General features: G+C 46.0%; 1 protein-coding gene across 1 annotated transcript in view; it reads left to right on the top strand.

Moving 5' to 3' along the window:
* Nucleotides 1-17,426, top strand: part of RAPGEFL1 (Rap guanine nucleotide exchange factor like 1) — a 267,731-nt gene that overhangs the window by 213,297 nt on the left and 37,008 nt on the right. Inside the window, exons 11-13 of the mRNA XM_086924240.1 lie at nucleotides 58-108; nucleotides 9,231-9,318; nucleotides 10,813-10,877. Coding sequence (XP_086780366.1) covers nucleotides 58-108; nucleotides 9,231-9,318; nucleotides 10,813-10,877 — 204 coding nt within the window. The remainder of the gene's footprint in view (nucleotides 1-57; nucleotides 109-9,230; nucleotides 9,319-10,812; nucleotides 10,878-17,426) is intronic.

The following is a 17,426-nucleotide window of genomic DNA, read 5'->3' as shown; positions in this document are numbered from 1 at the left end:
CAAATTCTAAATCAATTTTTCATTTCAGTTTTGATATTTCATTTTTTTTTCTTAAAGAAAATGCCCGGAAAATTTAAGAACCTCTTTCGGAAGTTTGAGAACTTTACGGTGAGTTGTATCAAGATGACATTCTCCAGTAAGTAAGAAAAAAAGAAAGGAAGAGAGTGAGTGTTTTTATGTTTGTGTTTTTGAGTGTGTTTCTGTGTTTTACTACTTGTGGTTAATACTATTTTTAGTTGTATCGTGTTTTCTTTCTTTTATTATTTTATTGTTTTTGTATTATGGTTTATGAATGTGGTTTATTAATTTTATAGTTAATGTGTGTATTATATATAGCTCAATTGATAGGTGCATCTGGCTAGCTCACAGTACTTCTGTTCTCTGCACCATTTGGTGACCTATGAGAAACTTTACTGCAGAACCACTGGTGAAGAGTTTTAGATTTAACTTGAGTATGCATTGAATGCCATTCCCTTGTCACTCAGCCGCTCACTTTTGATTACACATTCCAAGTTGCTGGAATTCACATTGGTTTTTAATTAAAAATAAAGTGTACTTTGGGCTGACGTCTATAAATCATAATCCTAGTAAAAATAGGTAGCACACAGATTGTATAATGCTGAAGGGATATGAAACGCACAACATAATAATTACTGATAATAAACATCTCTACGATACAAAAAAATCTAAATATTTCCAAAATGTAAAAATGCATAGTTCCTTACAAGTACTTTTTCTGTAAATAGCTTATGCTTCAATCACATTTAAAATGCATACATAGAGGCAAATCAAAACAAATGAGCATTTCAAAACACCATAAAGAAGCCTTACTACAGGCAAGGGGAGGTGTTGTCCAACTCTGTAGTGGCTAATACTGATTATACAAATGTACTATATGATACAGTGCTCAGGTGTTTCACATAATACACACTCAAGAAAATGCTAACCTCCGTCTCCTTAATTCATATAAATTAATGCCAGCGGTTAATTACAGCTCCAGCAACAATAAACCTACAGTAGGATTACTGCTAGGTAGGATTGTAGTTCTATATTGCTGTGAAAAGTACCACTGATGTAAATACTGCTATGGATAATTACCACTAGGTGGTAGGGTATGCATCCAATGGAAAACAGATTATGTGCCTTTGTAGTTGAAACAAAACTGATGTAGTATAAGTTACTGCTAGAAAATAATAAAATAACACCAGCCACAAACAAAATGTAATTGCAGGAGCATGGCCAGATCCATGTAGGATAACTTACTCCTGTATCATTGCCGCTGGGTTTAGCGACTGCGTCTACCCAAAGCTTACCGCTGCGAAAGCTGATTCCGGGTTCACCCCAAAGCTCAGCATATTTTTGGCAGTAAAATATGTCAGTTTTCTTTGGTATTTTAACTGTAATTGGGATAACCAGGAGCAGTTCATTTCCCACTCGAAGTAAATTCAACATAAATGAATATGAAGCTAGTTCCCACTCTTGTGCATGCAAATTACTGAAACTACCTTGTCTCTAGCTCTAAAGATGTCCTGCTCGCCCCAACCTTCAGGAAGAAGAGCCTTCTCAGCCCTGGGTCCCTCTGGGGACTCTACCAGAATATATCACAGGAAGCAAGGCTTTCTCACCATAGCATGAAAGTGTGCAAAACTACACATTCTCCTGATCTACTGAGCTCTGCAGCTCGAGCTGGGCGCTTCACAGGCGCCAAAAAAAGCAATAGAGCGATATACCAATAAAATCTCATTTTCACAGAAATGGAAGCTGCGCTCCTGCACACACTGTACCTTCTGACACAGCGGTGGAAATAGTCTTTCACTAGTGCAGCTCATAGATGGAACAGTACCGTGACGTCACGTGATTCCAGTAATGTATGCTTCTGACGGTAGAAGGCTGAGGAGCAGCTCAGGTTCACATTCAGTTTGTCTGTTTGTGTATTTATGGGACACGATCATCTCTCCTCTAATACACTTACTTGACCTTTTGTCCATTTTGAAAGAGAACTTTATAGGGGCTGTAGTTCTCTACCTGTATATTAAAAAAAAATCTGTCCCCAATTTAGGGCTCTGTAAACTGTCCAAAATAAGAAGCTGTTTACCACAGATCAGGCACCCTCCAGCGCCTTTCTGTGCATGGGGTTGATGCAGGCTGGGTTGTGGCTGGCATTCCCTGCACGGTTTTAATAGTCTAGGGCATGGGTACTCACAAACTTTCTCTAAGGGGCCAAATTTACAGTGTAGTTTGTGGCCGAGGGCCGCACCGGTGGGGGCGTGGTCAGTGAGAGAGGGGGCGGGGCTAGAGACAAAAAAAAAACTGTGACCATGAGGTTGAACACAGGCCCTGGCAGCGGATGTCTTTGTCCACTGAGCCACCAGACCGAGCATACACACATATCTCTCTCTCTGTCTCCCTCCCTCTCTCTCTTCCTCTTCCTCCCTCCCTCTCTCTATTTCTCTACCTCCCTCTCACTCTCTCTCTCCGTCCCCTCCCTCTCTCGTCTCCCTCACTCCCTCTGTCTCCCTCACTCTCTCTGTCTGTCTCCCTCACTCTCTCTGTCTGTCTCCCTCACTCTCTCTGTCTCCCTCACTCTCTCTGTCTCCCTCACTCTCTCTGTCTCCCTCACTCTCTCTGTCTCCCTCCCTCTCTGTCTCCCTCCCTCCCTGTCTCCCTCCCTCCCTGTCTCCCTCCCTCTCTCGGTCTCCCTCCTTCTCTCTGTCTCCTTCCCTCTCTCTGTCTTCCTCCCTCTCTCTGTCCGTCTCCCTCCCTCCCTCCCTCTCTGTCTCCCTCCCTCTCTGTCTCCCTCCCTCTCTCTGTCTCCCTCCCTCTCTCTGTCTCCCTCCCTCCCTCTCTCTGTCTTCCTCCCTCTCTCTTTCTCTACCTCCCCTCTCTGTCTCTTTCCCTCTTTCTCTCCATCCCTCTCTTTTTCTCCCTCCCTCTCTTTTTCTCTCCCTCTCTCTCTGTCTCCCTCACTCCCTCCCACTTCCTCCCTCCCTCCATCTCCCTCCCTCTCTCTGTCTCCCTCCCTCTCTCTGTATCCCTCCCTCTCTTGGTCTCCCTCCCTTTCTTTGTCTCCCTCCCTCTCTCCGTCTCCCTTTCTCTCCCTTTCTCTAACTGTCACCCTCCCTTTCTCTAACTGTCTCCCTCCCTCTCTCTCCCTGTCTTCCTCTCTCTCTCCCTCTCACCCTCTTTCTCCCTCCCTTTGTCTCCCTCCCTCCTTATGCCTCTGCCTCCCTCCCCTCCCCTGTCTCTCCCTCTCTCTCCCTCCCCGACTCTCTTTCCCTCCCTCGCCTTCCCCTGACTCACCCTCTCTCCCTCTCTCCCTCGCCCTCACCTGACTCTCTCTCTCTCTCCCTCCCTCTCCCTCCCCTGACTCTCTTCCTCCCTCCCCTCACACTCCTTCCCTCCCCTCACACTCCCTCCCTCTGTCTCTCCCTCCCTCGCCCTCCCCTCACTCGCCCTCCCCTCACTCTCCCTCCCTCTGTCTCTCACTCCCTCGCCCTCCCCTGACTCTCACTCTCCCTCTCCCTCACCCTGCCCTGGCTCTCCCTCCCTCCCTCCCTCTCCCCTGACTCTCCCTCTCTCTCTCTCTCTCCCTCCCCTGACTCTCCCTCTCTCTACCTCCCTCCCCTCACTCTCCCTCCCTCCCTCCCCTCACACTCCCTCCGTCTGTCTCTCCCTCCCTCGCCCTCCCCTGACTCACTCTCCCTCTCCCTCACCCTGCCCTGGCTCTCCCTCCCTCCCTCCCTCCCTCTCTTTCCCCTGACTCTCTCTCTCTCTCCCTCCCCTGACTCTCCCTCTCTCTACCTCCCTCACCCCCCTAGCTCTCCCTCTGTCTCCCTTCCCTGACTCTCCCTCTCTCGCCCTCTCTCCCTTCCTCAACCTCCCCTGTCTCTCCCTCCCTCTGTCTGTCTCTCCCTCCCTCTGTCTCTCCCTCCCTCTGTCTCACCCTCCCCTGACTCTCCCCCTCCCTCTCTCACTCCCTCCCTCGCCCTCCCCTGACTCTCTCACTCCCTCAACCTCCCCTGACTCTCCCTCCCTCTGTCTCTCCCTCCCTCGCCCCCTCTCTCCATCTCTGTCTCCCTATCTCTGTCTAGGCAAGGTGTATTAATTCTATTAGAAATATCACGAAAAGCAAGAGCTATTTGCTGCACACATCGAACCACCTTCCCCAGCCTTCCCAAAATCTGCAGCACATTATTAGTGACTCCCTAATGTAGAGGGTGCACGAGAGTTGGCTGGACCACTGCAGCAGAGATCAGGTGTAATCCGGAGGGCAGAGATTCCAAATAAGGCTGGGCTGATTCAGACTTTCATCCCTTCAGTGTCGATAAAACAAATGCTACTCGAGGCTGCGCAGAGTGATCTCCAAGTGGCTCGGTTCAATCAGCCACGGGGTTTGTCCTGATCACTGTAATTGTCCAACAACCCCCCCCCCCCCCCCCCCTCTCCTCCTCTGTGGCAGCCCGGGATGAGTCAGCTTGCCTGGCGCGCACACAGCCGGAGCACTTCACAGGTCTTTAAAAGACCATTAAATCGTTAATGAGGCTTTGTTCTGTTTCACCTCTTCTGAGGCCCCTGCAGCTCCACTCTATGGCTGGAATTTCCCAGCCCCCCTAAAGCAGAGCCTCTCCGAGTCAGGCTGCATCAACCGCCGGTGTTTACTAAAACTCTTGAGTTTTTTTTTTTTAAATTGGTACATGTCTGCAAGGTCCGGCGGGCCGCCAAGGAAGGCTTGCCGGGCCGCCACCGGCCCGCGGGCCGTACTATGAGTACCCCTGGTCTAGGGTATGTACGTGTTTGCAGTGATCAGTGTACTGCGCATACTTGCCCAAGTGCTGGCCGGAATCTTGGCTTTGTGCAGAGTCATTTTAGTTCTATTTGGAGCTGTTATGTTATGTTATTGACCTTTTGTATAGCGCATGACTCACCCAGGTGCATCTCAGCGCTGCTAAGGTGAAGGATACCGGAGAGAGAGAGGAGTATCAAAGGCTGAAAGGTTAGAATAGGAAGGCTTTGAGTTGTTTCCTGAAGATCAAATAGGCGGGACATTTGCGTAGGGGCTCTGGTAGTGAGTTCCAGTATTTAGGAGCAATATAAGAGAAAGCTCTGCCCCCCGAATGAATGCGTCGAATACGAGGGCTCTTTAACAAAGCCATAGCATTTGATCTCAAATTGCGGTAGGAGGACTGCATACAGAGTTACTTTTGTAAATAGACGGGACCTGCACCATTGATGGCTTTGAAAGTGAAACAGCAGATCTTAAAGAATGATCTCTTTTTCACTGCAAGCCAGTGAAGTTCTCTGAGCAGTGGGAGCGATGGAGATCCTGGAGGATGGTTTAAAACCATCCTTCCCGCAGTATTCTGGATGACTTGAAGTTTCGCTATCAGAGTTTCACCCACTTCTGTCAATAGGGCGTTCCCGTAGTCCAAGCGACTCACCACCATCGCCTGGACCACTGTTCTGCGATGTTTCACTGGCAGATATGGGATAATTCTGCGAAGGAGGCGAAGGCTGTAGTAGCAAGAGCCAATGATGGTTTTAACATCATCCTTCATGGTTAATTTGTCATACAATTGAATTCCCAAACTCCTCACTGAAGGTGAGGGTTTGGGAGCCGTCCCCAGCTGGGCAGGCCACCAATCGGCCATGCTGAGATTATTCGTTCTTCCAAAAAACATAAACTCAGGTTTTCCTGGGTTAAGCTGGAGAAAACTTTCTGTCATCCAGCTTGAGATGGCCATCATACCAGCCAAAAAACGCACTCTCTCCTCATTCCGATTTGAACCCATGGGGAAGATCAGCTGAGTGTCGTCAGCATATGATATAATCTCAAACCCAAAGGGTCGGACAATTTTGGCCAAAGGAGCCATATATACTTTAAAAAGAATAGGGCTCAGACAGGAGCCCTGTGAAACTCCCCTATCTAACAGGAACTTTTTGGACCTATAGGGGCCCAACATGACCGTTTTCCCTCTATCTGCCCAAAAGCTTTTTAGCCACTTCAGGGCGATGTCCTCAACACCGCAATCCTGTAGCCTCTCCAACAGCAGTCGATGAGAGACAGTATTGAATGCTGCGGAGAGGTCTAAGAGGATGAGAATTGCGGATCCACCTTCATCTAAGGTTTGTCTTATTGAGTCCGTGACAGCCAATAAGGCGGTCTCGGTACTAAAACCCGGCCTGAAGCCTGACTGCGAAGGGTCCAGGATGTTATTTGTCTCTAAATATTTGTTCAGTTGTTTATTTATATTTGTTTCCAGTATCTTCCCTAGCAAGGGAGCAAGGATATTGGCCTATAATTGTTCAAGAGATGCGGATATGCTGTCAATTTTTTAAGGATTGATCGGACATATGCTTCTTTCCAATTTGTTGGAATAGAACCCGTTTCGATGGAAGAGTTGAAAATTTCCTGGATTGGCAGAGCACAGATGGGGGAGAGAAGAGCCATTGTACTGGGAGAGCAAATGTCACTTGGAGAACCTGATTTTGCTGTCGGAGTTAGATGTTTTAGATCCTCCAATGAGATTGTTTCGAAATCCCTAAGATGACAACCATGCGCTTGCATGGAGATATCAGTGCCCCCTGTAGCTCTGGTATGATCAGAGCAGCTGGTAGGGAAACTATCCTAGATTAATGAAATTTTATTTTGAAAATATGTCGCTAAAGAGTCGCAAAGCTCCTGTGTTTCAAGAGGTAGTTGTTTACATGCAGGAGGAGAGACAAAATCCTTCACGATATCAAACAGTGCCTTAGATTTGTTTCGGCTTGTTCTATTTGTAACTGTATAAATGTACATCTAGCCATTTAATTTTATAGTGATAGCAAGATAAAGCTGCTTTATACCTTTGTTTTTCCGCTTCATCTTTGGTTCTTCTCCATCGGCGTTCTAAGGTTTTACAGTAAGATTTATCCATTTTTAAGTCCCCTGAATACTATGGGCCCGATTTCCGTCGGGTAGAAGGTTTCTTTCTACATTCGGGAATGACCACATCCAGGGTCTGTACCACAGCCGAGTTGAAACTAGCCAGCTTGGCGGAAGTATCCTGCAGACCCTGCTCAGAGTCTTTGTTAAAGCGTGGGAAAGTCTCCTTAAATGTTTCCACTGTAATCTTCCGCCACGGTCTCCCCTTTTGTGAGTTTAAAAGATTGGGAGGCTTTCGATTAAGACAGTCATTATTAGGCAGGCTTCAAAAAAGAATCAAGTAATGGTCCGTCCATATCAGAGAGCGCGAGTAGTGAACATGTAGGTGTTCCATATTTGTAAAAATCATATCCAGCATGTGGCCTGCACTATGGGTGGGGCCGCAGACCTGTTGCAGTAAACCCAAGTCAAGTAGGCTTGAAGTCAAGTGAGTGGGATCTAAGCTCGCCATATCTTCTCCATGGAAATTGAAATCCCCTAGTAAGATGAAATTGCTAGAGGCCAAAACCTGCATGGCTATGAATTCTGTCAAAAGGTGACAAAATTCAGTTTCGGTCCTGGAGGGCGATAGAGTAAGGCTCCATCCCATGTCGCCTTGGGCGACATGGAAACCCTAAAGATGCCCATTTCTACTGCGTCATTGCAGGTTGTAGCCAGCCATTGGGCTTTAATATGATCTTTAAAGGCTAGCCCAATTCCTCCTCCCAGCTTTCCTCCTCTATCCAAATGAATAAACTTGTAATTATCAGGAATTGCCACAGTTATGCAGGGTTAGCCATGTTTCTGTTAAAAAAAATATGCCCGGGGAGTAGGTGGACAGCATATCCCAGATTTCAGTAGAATGTTTTACCAGGGATCTGACATTGCATAGAATATAGCTTGGCCCCGTAGGAGTTTGCAAACAATCTGCAGAGTATTCAATCAGACCGACCCCTCATTACAGCACTGGTACTTACAGATGTTACAGGTTACAGGCCCTTCTAAAACTGCTGGAAATTTAATGGGGCAGATAGCTATCACTCCTTTGTTATTCAAAGCAAAAGTTCTAATCTCCAATAACGCTTTGCTTGTATAAGAAAGGAAACGCTCAGGCAAGGGTTTCAGAGCGAATTGGGCAGCATTTTCCGCCTCCCGACTCGGACGGGCGCAGACGGGCTTCCTTTGGCACGCCAACGGCGCGCCCGCTGCGTGCGTCCACTGCGCGTACCAGCTGACGGGGTCATTTTATACACCACGGAGGAGGTAATGCGCCAAGAAACTAGCCTGCTGCCTCAGATTTCCCCCAAGATGGCGGCCAGTGTTATGCGCCGGAAAATCCCTCCTGTGTCCCCCAGCAGCTCCTAATCGGCTGTGGTACAGAAGGTAGAGTAGCGCGGCTATGTGAAAAAGTATTGCAATGACTTTTTTTAAAAAGTATAACAAAGCAAAAGATTAAAACCTAGCGAGCTATGATTCCCGGCTTTCCGCCTCAGGAATCCCCTTAGTGACTGCGCAGGCAACCGTGTCCAAGTTATATAGGGTGCGGGCAGGTAATGCGCCAAGAAACTAGCCTGCTGCCTCAGATTCCCCCCAAGATGGCGGCCAGTGTTATGCACTGGGAAATCCCTCCTGTGCCCCCCAGCAGCTCCTAATTGGCTGCGGTGCAGAAGGTAGAGTAGCCCGGCTATGTGAAAAAGTACTGCGGTGAGTTTTTTTAAAAGCAAAAGATTAAAACCTAGCGAGCTATAATTCCCGGCTTTCCTCCTCAGGAATCCCCTTAGCTGTTCTAGTACTGAGTAGGGTACTGTGAGTATGTAACTGTGCAGTTCTGCTTATTGGAGCGAGTGGCTCGGGTACTGTGAGAGGCGTCTCTGGTACTGTGCACAGGGGCAGAGGGATCGGAGTACCAGGCAGTTATCCTAACATTCATTAAAGTGAGTGTATCCCATGTGAAATGGCCTGGCGTGCTGTGCCTAGTATGCCCCTGATACTGTGCCGGTGGGTTCTGGCTATATGTGTGCAGTGGACTCTGGTACTGTTCACAGTGCCTACGTTCCAGGGGCAGAGGGGTCTGAGTACCAGCAGTTATCCAAATATTTTCCAGAGTGAGTGTATCCCATGTGAAATGGCCTGGCGTGCTGTGCCTGGTATGCCCCCGGATACTGTGCCAGTGGGTTCTGGCTGTATGTGCGCATTGGACTCTGGTACTGGTACCACTGGGCCCATGTACAGCGCGGAGTGTTGTCAAAGGTGATATGCTTCTTCTGTGCATTGCCCGGCTCCCTTGTCTACGTCGCCAATGATGATGTTGCATCTCTTACTTCCTCAGGACCCTTGCAGAAACCACAAGACCTACAGAGACGTGATATCCAGGATGAGGCCTCCTGTCATCCCCTTCGTACCGCTCATTCTGAAAGGTGAGTGAGGATTGACTTCATCCCTGCACCATTACCTAATTACAGTGTAGGTCAGTCCACCCCTACTCCTAGCTAAAGGTAGGCCGGTCCAGGCAGCATCCTCCTCCATTACTAGCCTCTTGTACCAAAGAGCTTTGAACATTTACAGCCATAGGAATAGATCAACATTCATGAAACCTAAAACAAGTCTAAGACTAAATGCTTGATGCAGGCCTCCATGTACCCACAGAACAATAATCTGAATACCAAACATCCATATGGAAAAAACACTCCAATCCAGTTTTCCCAATTGTTTGACCTTTTAACAAAGAATGCTTGTTTGTGAAGATTTGGTGCTGTGGTCAAAGCCCTGAGCTGCCCGTCAGGGAGAACCCTTGCTGGGGTGGCTCCTCAGAGGTTGGTTTTACCTGACCCTTCAGAAATCCTACACTTTTCCTTACTGAAACCAGATGCTGTACTGTTCGGGACTCTGAATGATCTCAAAAATGGCATCCTTGCTCACTACACTGGCGCTTTCATAAAATTCACAAAGTACCTATGGACAGTGGAAAAAGAGCGAGAACAGTGGCAGAGTCTAAAACTGGTCTGGCACCTCATCTGTCCTGCCGGAAACGCATCTTCACCAGTGGTCACCAAAACATAAGGCAAAAAAGGAGCTCACAAAATCTAGCCTTACAATGCCCCTAAGATGTGATTGTCAATATATGTAAATCTGAGTCTTGTCATACGTTGTTTTTTTTTTTTTTTACAACAAAAGTAATTGACAGTTCCAAAACACCAACAAAACGGTGATAGGAGGTAAAACTTTTTAAAAAATCTTTCCGGAAAGGCCTGAACGCAGAACCTTTGTAATCTGACAATCGGAAATTGGCTCAAGTTCTAACAACAAACTAAAACGCATCTATCCCAGCAGATTACCCAAATGATACTTCTTTTTTTCTTGCAATGCCCTCACAATCACCCGCTCCCATTGATCGCATGATTTTATAGGCGTTTAGCCTGACATAGGAACTAAAAGCTTCTACGTGCTGTAGGCGCAACTGATCTTACATCCTGGGAAAGCTGTAAATAGCAGGTGAACGTATCATCCTACAGACATTGGTTGCTATCTCATAAAAACATCTGACAGTCGCAATGCTGAGTCAGTCCCTGCAGAAAAAGGACCAGTTACCTGCAAAACACACAAGCTTCTGTACAGGCGCTGCATTAGAATACTGAACTGCTTCCTTGTCATTTATTTATATACTATTTACTACATTTGTCACTATTTGATTTTTTAAATCAGTAGTCCGCGTCCAAATGTACCATGACATTTCTAAATGTTCACATTATCTCAGCCGTGATGATGTCCCAATGCAGATGCTCCGTAGACACCAGGTCAGGCTAAGTCTGACAGTTGCAAGACCTGCATGCTTTGTTGGTTACAGGAAGGATGGTGTTTCATAGTTCTAACTGTTTCTTCTCCTTTATTCCCCTTGATGTCACCCTCTTCAGACTTGACATTTATAAACGAGAGCAGCAAGACGTTCCTAGATGGGCTGGTCAACGTTGAGAAAATGGTGAGTATTTTGCTGCTTCATGCTGCGTGCCTTCGTGTAGATGTGTGATACCAACACCGCGGCCTATAGCGAGGCACCGGTTGTCCATCTAGGTGTATGCTGAGATTGATCCCTTGGTTAGTGGGCATTCTAGGATTACAGTTTTTTAAATGTGCATGCTGCGATTGGTCTCTTGGTGCAGGTGCATTCTAGGAATAGATCCCCAGGTGTGTCCAGGGTTTGGGCTGGTCTGATGCGACTTCAAATGCAAGTAAAATCTGGAGTTGGGCAACATCAGCAGGCACATAATGGCAATGGTCCATGGTGCGAACGCCTAATCATGTGTGCAATATGAAGTGCAACACACTGTTGGGGAATGAATTTTGTATATTCATTCATATAATCCTTCCTCACAAAGCGAAGTCGCAACGGCATGAAAATTAAAGGCAGCCAGGGCACAATTCCAATTAGCATGTTTATTTTCTTTTTTACAGCAAAAAGTAAAACGCCCGACACGTTTTCGAAGCCTTAGCTTCTTGATCACCGGTCATTAGCGTTTACCACAACCCACTAATAAATAAATGTGACCTACCCACTACCATAGAGATAGGACAACATGGAGTACTTCAATGCATATTCCCATTGGCAACCATCTTTAAATAATCAAGAGGTTGCTTTTCTTCTTTGATCATTGTCACAACTTGTTATTACTGTGTTATAAACAGTATAATAAATCATACTTCACTTAATTGTTTGCACCAAAATCGTGATGTATAAGTCATATAATGGAAGTACAACAAAATATGTCACCTCTATCTCAGGTTATAATACTGCCCCAGTGGGCTAAGAACCCATATACAATCTTGAAAGGTCATAACCTAAATTTTGGCTCTTAAAAGGCATTGTTTATCACCCCCCCCAATTAGTATTGTATGTTCCTTATATAGATTTACATAGGTCACATCGGTTTAATTCATTGAAAAAGGTCAATTTTTTATCAATCACAAAACAACAAATCCGCCCCAGGGGGCTAGGTGCTTCATAATATTCTATTTCTATGGACTGCTTATAACCGTTCCCATTGTACCCAAGTGGGCCTCACATAATTCAGCTCCATATGTAAGGATCACACAACTGTATCTTATCTCCCTAAATTATATAACCCTTTTGCAAACTTCTCTTATCGGCCTATCCAGATATATTTGTTCTTTTGCATCCCTTCCTTCTTTTCTTCCATTCCCTACAATATAAAAAATACAGTTTTAGATCAATCTGACCTAAATAGTGTTTCATTTAAAAAACAGTAACCATTAGTCATCTAGACTCACATAAACATTTTCTTATTCTGCTGGCATTCAACACTATAAGGTGTACTGCTAACTCGTTGTCCCTGTTCAGCCCTATTGAGAACATGGTTTCATATATAATTATAATTTTGGATTCAAGTCTGCGTAAAGTTTGTGTCTCGCTGCTCCCCCCTCCAATATCGACACTTTGTCTAATACGCAAAATTTCAACAAGCTTGTGTCTTTGTTGTGTTTCTCCTTGAAATGTCTCGCTATCGGATATTGTTTGTCTTCATTAGCGATAGCTCTTAAATGTTCCAAAATCATCTTTTTCGCTTGGTGATTCGTGCTACCGATGTAGTAGTGTGAACATGGGCATTTCAAGCAGTATGCACAAAAATCCGAATTACATGTCAAATGTTTCCTTATGATGAGGGCTTTTTTATTCTTTGAGAGTTTAACCTCCTTACAGCTATTGCTGTGCCTACAAGCCTTGCATTCGCCACAGACATAAAATCCCTGTACTGTACTCTAATTTTGTTCCTCCTGTATGACACTGTTATAGAACATGTCTTTTAATGATTCACATCTCTTGTGCACGATTTCCACTGATTTGAATAGAGTTTCATCTGTTCTAAGCACTTCCCAGAATTTATTGAGACTTCTCTTCACTTCCCACACTTGGGTGCTAAATTCTGTTATGAATCGAACTGGTTGAGCTTCCTCAATTCTACTCATGGGTATTAGTAAATCTCCTCTTTTCACATTTTTCACCTTTTTGAATGCTTGGTCAATAACCTTAAGGGAATACCATCTCTCAAAAAATCTGCCTCTCGTTTCTGCCATTTCATTGATGAACCCCTCTTCTGAGTTGCAATTTGTTCTTGCTCTAAGTAGTTCTCCGTAAGGTATGCTTTTAATGAGGCGCTTGGAGTGGCAACTATCTGCACGGAGTATGCTATTTCCGGCTGTTTTTTTACGGAAAAGTTTACTCTCCTATTTGTTGTTGCGTACCTTCATCTTGAGATCTAGAAATTTGATTTCAATTGGGTGGATGTGACTGATGAGCTTCAAATTTAAATTGTTGTCATTTAATAAATTCACCAGTTCATCTGCCTCTTCCCTTGTTCCACTCCAGATGCAGAAAATGTCATCAATGTATCTGATCTAGAGGACTGCGTGGTCCTCGAACAGTCCGATGTACTATTTGTTCCTCCCAGTATCCCAGGTATAAACCTGGGAGCAAAGCAAGTGTCCATCTCAGTCCCCTAGATCTGTTTTTAAAAAATATATATATATATAATGCAAACGTGTATGTACATATATATCTATTGGAGTCAGCCATGGTTAGGTCTGACATTTCATTGAAATGGCTTTTGTATTATGCTTATAAATGTGGTGCCATTCGAAGAATCTGCACAAAACTTTTCCATCAAGTAGCAAAATTGGCTTAGGGCCTAATTACGAGAGCAGCGGTCCACCCGCTGCATTACGCCTGTAAATGTCATTGCAGTGGAGGACCACCGGCTGTGCCGTGGCTGCGCCACGATCCAATATGATCAGCAGGGCTAGCCCAGTCCCGCTGAGCATATGATTTCTTGCACCGCCAGCCATTTCATGGTGGGAGCCCCGCTATGAAAAGGCTGGCTCTCAAATAGGAATACATTCAGGAGACGCAACATATCTACAAATACAGAGGAATGCGCTGTGGTAGAGGAATAGGGTGAAGTCCGGATCGGCGTCGTTGTCATGGCGATAGAAATTACAATCATTAATGTGCATAGTGTAAGTGCTTGCAAGATTATTTTGACGTGCATGGTAAAGAAGGTAATACTTTTACAAATGTTAGTCTAATTCGTTTTTCGAAATGTCATAAGCAAAGACTTCAGTTTGCAGTATAGGAGGCTGATTATAAAATTGCCACTAATTAAAACAGCGATCCTGATGTGTGGCGGAGTGAGTCACAAATTTAAATAATAATAAAGTAGTCCCAAAGCAATGACTAAAATTGGCCACTACCTTGGTTCAAAAGTAGTTGGGCGGTGCGCTCGGGGAAGGCTAAACACTGGAAGAGGAATGACGTATCCATGCCCTTCACAAATGGGGAGAGTAAAAAATAGACAATGGTGCCAGCAAAAAGCAAGCCTACGGGCGGCCTGCAAGCCCACGAACTAGATACAGCATGTCTCTGTTCGAGATAGCGTATGTGTGCCATCTACAGCCGAGACCTAAAAAAGGGCATTGGGGCAAAGTGAGCATACCCTGACCTCCCAACCCAATATGGATAGGGGCCCAAAGGGACCCTACCTGGCATTAAAAACGTGTGACTGTCTAGGAGCTCAAAAGATGTATTTTTCCCCGTTTTGGGTCACTTGAATATGCTTTAGCATTACTTTCGAAGCGCCACGGTTTAGAGAGCTTTCATAACCTCGTCTTGAACCGTCTGCAGGGGCCTGCTAGAAACTAGCCCTGGGTGTGGAAGCAACCTGCAATGATTACTGGAACTAGCCATATATATGTGTGAGCTTGCAGGAAATGATTCTTCCCTGTAGGCGTGTGCTCGATGAGCAGAATTGAAATGAGTCCATTCTGCGGATGCCTGCTGGCAGTGTGCCACGACTCCAGGTCGCTGCTAGGACTGGGCCCTGTCTGCTGGTGCCTGCTTGAAATGAGCCATGTCTGCTGGTGCTCTTAGAATGCCTGTTTACATGTGCATGTTGGGAACGGACCATGTCTGCTCTGCTGGTACTTCATGGTCTTGGTCTCTGTGAGCAGGTGCGTGCTCGTAAAAGTCAATGTCTGCTGGAGCAGAACAAGATCTGCGCGCCTGGAACTCCATTCAGTAACTGTAGTTCATGCCAGGAGTAATCGAGAAATGTAGGTGCATGCCGGCAATGATACCCATCTGCAGTTGCAGTGCAAGAATGAGCCTCGTCTGGAGGTGACTGTAGGGGATGGGTCCCTTCTGCACGTGCCTGCAGAGAAAGTGTGCGTAGTCAGCAGATGCTGGTCTCTGTCTGTAGGGGCATGATGGAATTATTCCTGCCGGCCGGTGCATGTCAGTGCATTGAAGGAATTGCCCCTGATGCAGGTTCAAGCAGGGAATGACATCCTTTTGCAGGTGCATGCTGGGAATAGTCCCTGTCTACACCACAGGACCTTGCAGGCTTTGGTCCCTGCCGGGCAAAGCATGCTTGAACATGCCCCGTCTGAGGTGAAGGCTGCGCATCTGCAGGCCAGTGTTCGGTATGCACTAGCAGGGCAGTCGGTGCCGGGACTGACATGGAGTCGGTAGGGGATGGGGGAAGGGCTGTGGGGCCCCGCTCGTAGCCCGGGATAGCAAAGCTTTGTACTGCACGCGCCGCGCTCGGGCTGGTACCGATTTCTCTGCACATTTGTAAATCCGGCATCTCCATGACAACACTTCTCGCGCCTTCACACAGCTCCTCCGGGGGATGAACAGACGTCACGGACCAAAGAAAAGGGCTCTGCGATGCTGAGCGCGCGCCGCCTTCTTTCTCGGGCCGAGATGCCTCGCACCTTATTATCCACAGCGAGAGATGTATCGGTTCAACCTATATAAATGTTCTCCACACCAGAGGAGCCGGTGCAGGCACGTGTTTGCGGGCAGAGGTGTAGAGGCGTCTCTAGATGGGGCCGATTTCCCAGCTCCATTTGTTTTGGGCCCAATCACCAAAGCTATTGAATGCAACAGGGAAAAAACAGACACTGCTCGTTGCCACACGCATTATTGTATGCAACCACGTTTCACAGCAAAGAAGGCTTGTTTTAGGAAATACACGAGCTTAAACTTTTACTTAAAATGTTGAAATATGATTTTGTATTTATGTTTAGATATGTAGATAGATATATACGCAACTACATACAAAACCATAAATGTAAACATTTAAAGTGTGTGTGTGTATATATGTATGTATATATATATATATATATATATATATATATATATATATATATATATATATATATATATATATATATATATATATATATATATATATATATATATATATATATATATATATATATATATCGTCACTTGATTGCCCCCCCCCCCCCCCCCCCCGCTTACTCACCTGGGCTGAAGGGCTGTAGCAGTTCGAGGGGAGCTGAGGAGGCGCCTTTTGAACTTTGGTGCAACTCTGGGGACTTTTCGTCAAACCTGCATACATATCACTATGTTTTTCCATGCAAAACACCTCCCCACACCACCGACCCAGATGCATGATCATGTTGCATTCTGGGAGATGAAGTATGATATTATATCGCTACGAGCAACAGGTGCGCTTTAACTGCTTGGGGAGGAGCTTGTGAATCTCTATGACATCAAAAGAGAAGCAGGACTATACTTTGTGGATGAAGGTCTTCAATCGGTGCAGGGCGCTGAGGAAGGCATATTTTAAAGCCGAAATGCATTCGCCACCACTGACTTTTGTTTCGAGGCAATAAAGGCATCTCTGAAGATTTCCCCTCTGGCCTCTGCTTTCTTTACGGAGGGAGTTCCTGTCATAATTTCTGCGCCAGCCAGAGGCACAGCACAGATGGCCCTGCTACATAAGTGACCCGGATTTCACTGGCATGCTTCACGGCTGTTTCGCAATCTGAGGAATCAGAAGGTCCGGTGTCCGCCATAACGCCTGGGTTGATTACAGTGGTCAAGAGGTATTTTACCTCCGGTAGGGCATTATGTCATCACATGATTGCCCCCGCTTACTCACCTGGGCTGAAGGGCTGTAGCAGTTCGAGGGGAGCTGAGGAGGCGCCTTTTGAACTTTGGTGCAACTCGGGGGACTTTTCGTCTCAACCTGCATACATATCACAGTGTTTTTCCATGCAAAACACCTCCCCACACCACCGACCCAGATGCATGATCACGTTGCATTCTGGGAGATGAAGTATGATATTATATCGCTACGAGCAACAGGTGAGCCTTAACTGCTTGGGGAGGAGCTTGTGAATCTCTATGACATCAAAAGAGAAGCAGGACTATACTTTGTGGATGAAGGTCTTCAATCGGTGCAGGGCGCTGAGGAAGGCATATTTTAAAGCCGAAATGCATTCGCCGCCACTGACTTTTGTTTCGAGGCATCTCTGAAGATTTCCCCTCTGGCCTCTGCTTTCTTTCTGGACGCAGTTCCATATATATATATGTGATCAAGCCTCCTTGGAGGCGAAACGCGTCATGGCAGCAGCGCTGGAATCTATGAAATAAAATCACTTATTTGAACCAGCAATTACTGGGTCCACTTTTCGTCATTTTGGA

The sequence above is a fragment of the Lissotriton vulgaris genome, chromosome 5, assembly GCF_964263255.1.
Source record: "Lissotriton vulgaris chromosome 5, aLisVul1.2, whole genome shotgun sequence".
NCBI classification, from domain to species: Eukaryota; Metazoa; Chordata; class Amphibia; order Caudata; family Salamandridae; genus Lissotriton; species Lissotriton vulgaris.
The sequence above is the reverse complement of the archived record's forward strand: the minus strand, read 5'-3'. Positions and strand labels throughout refer to the sequence as shown.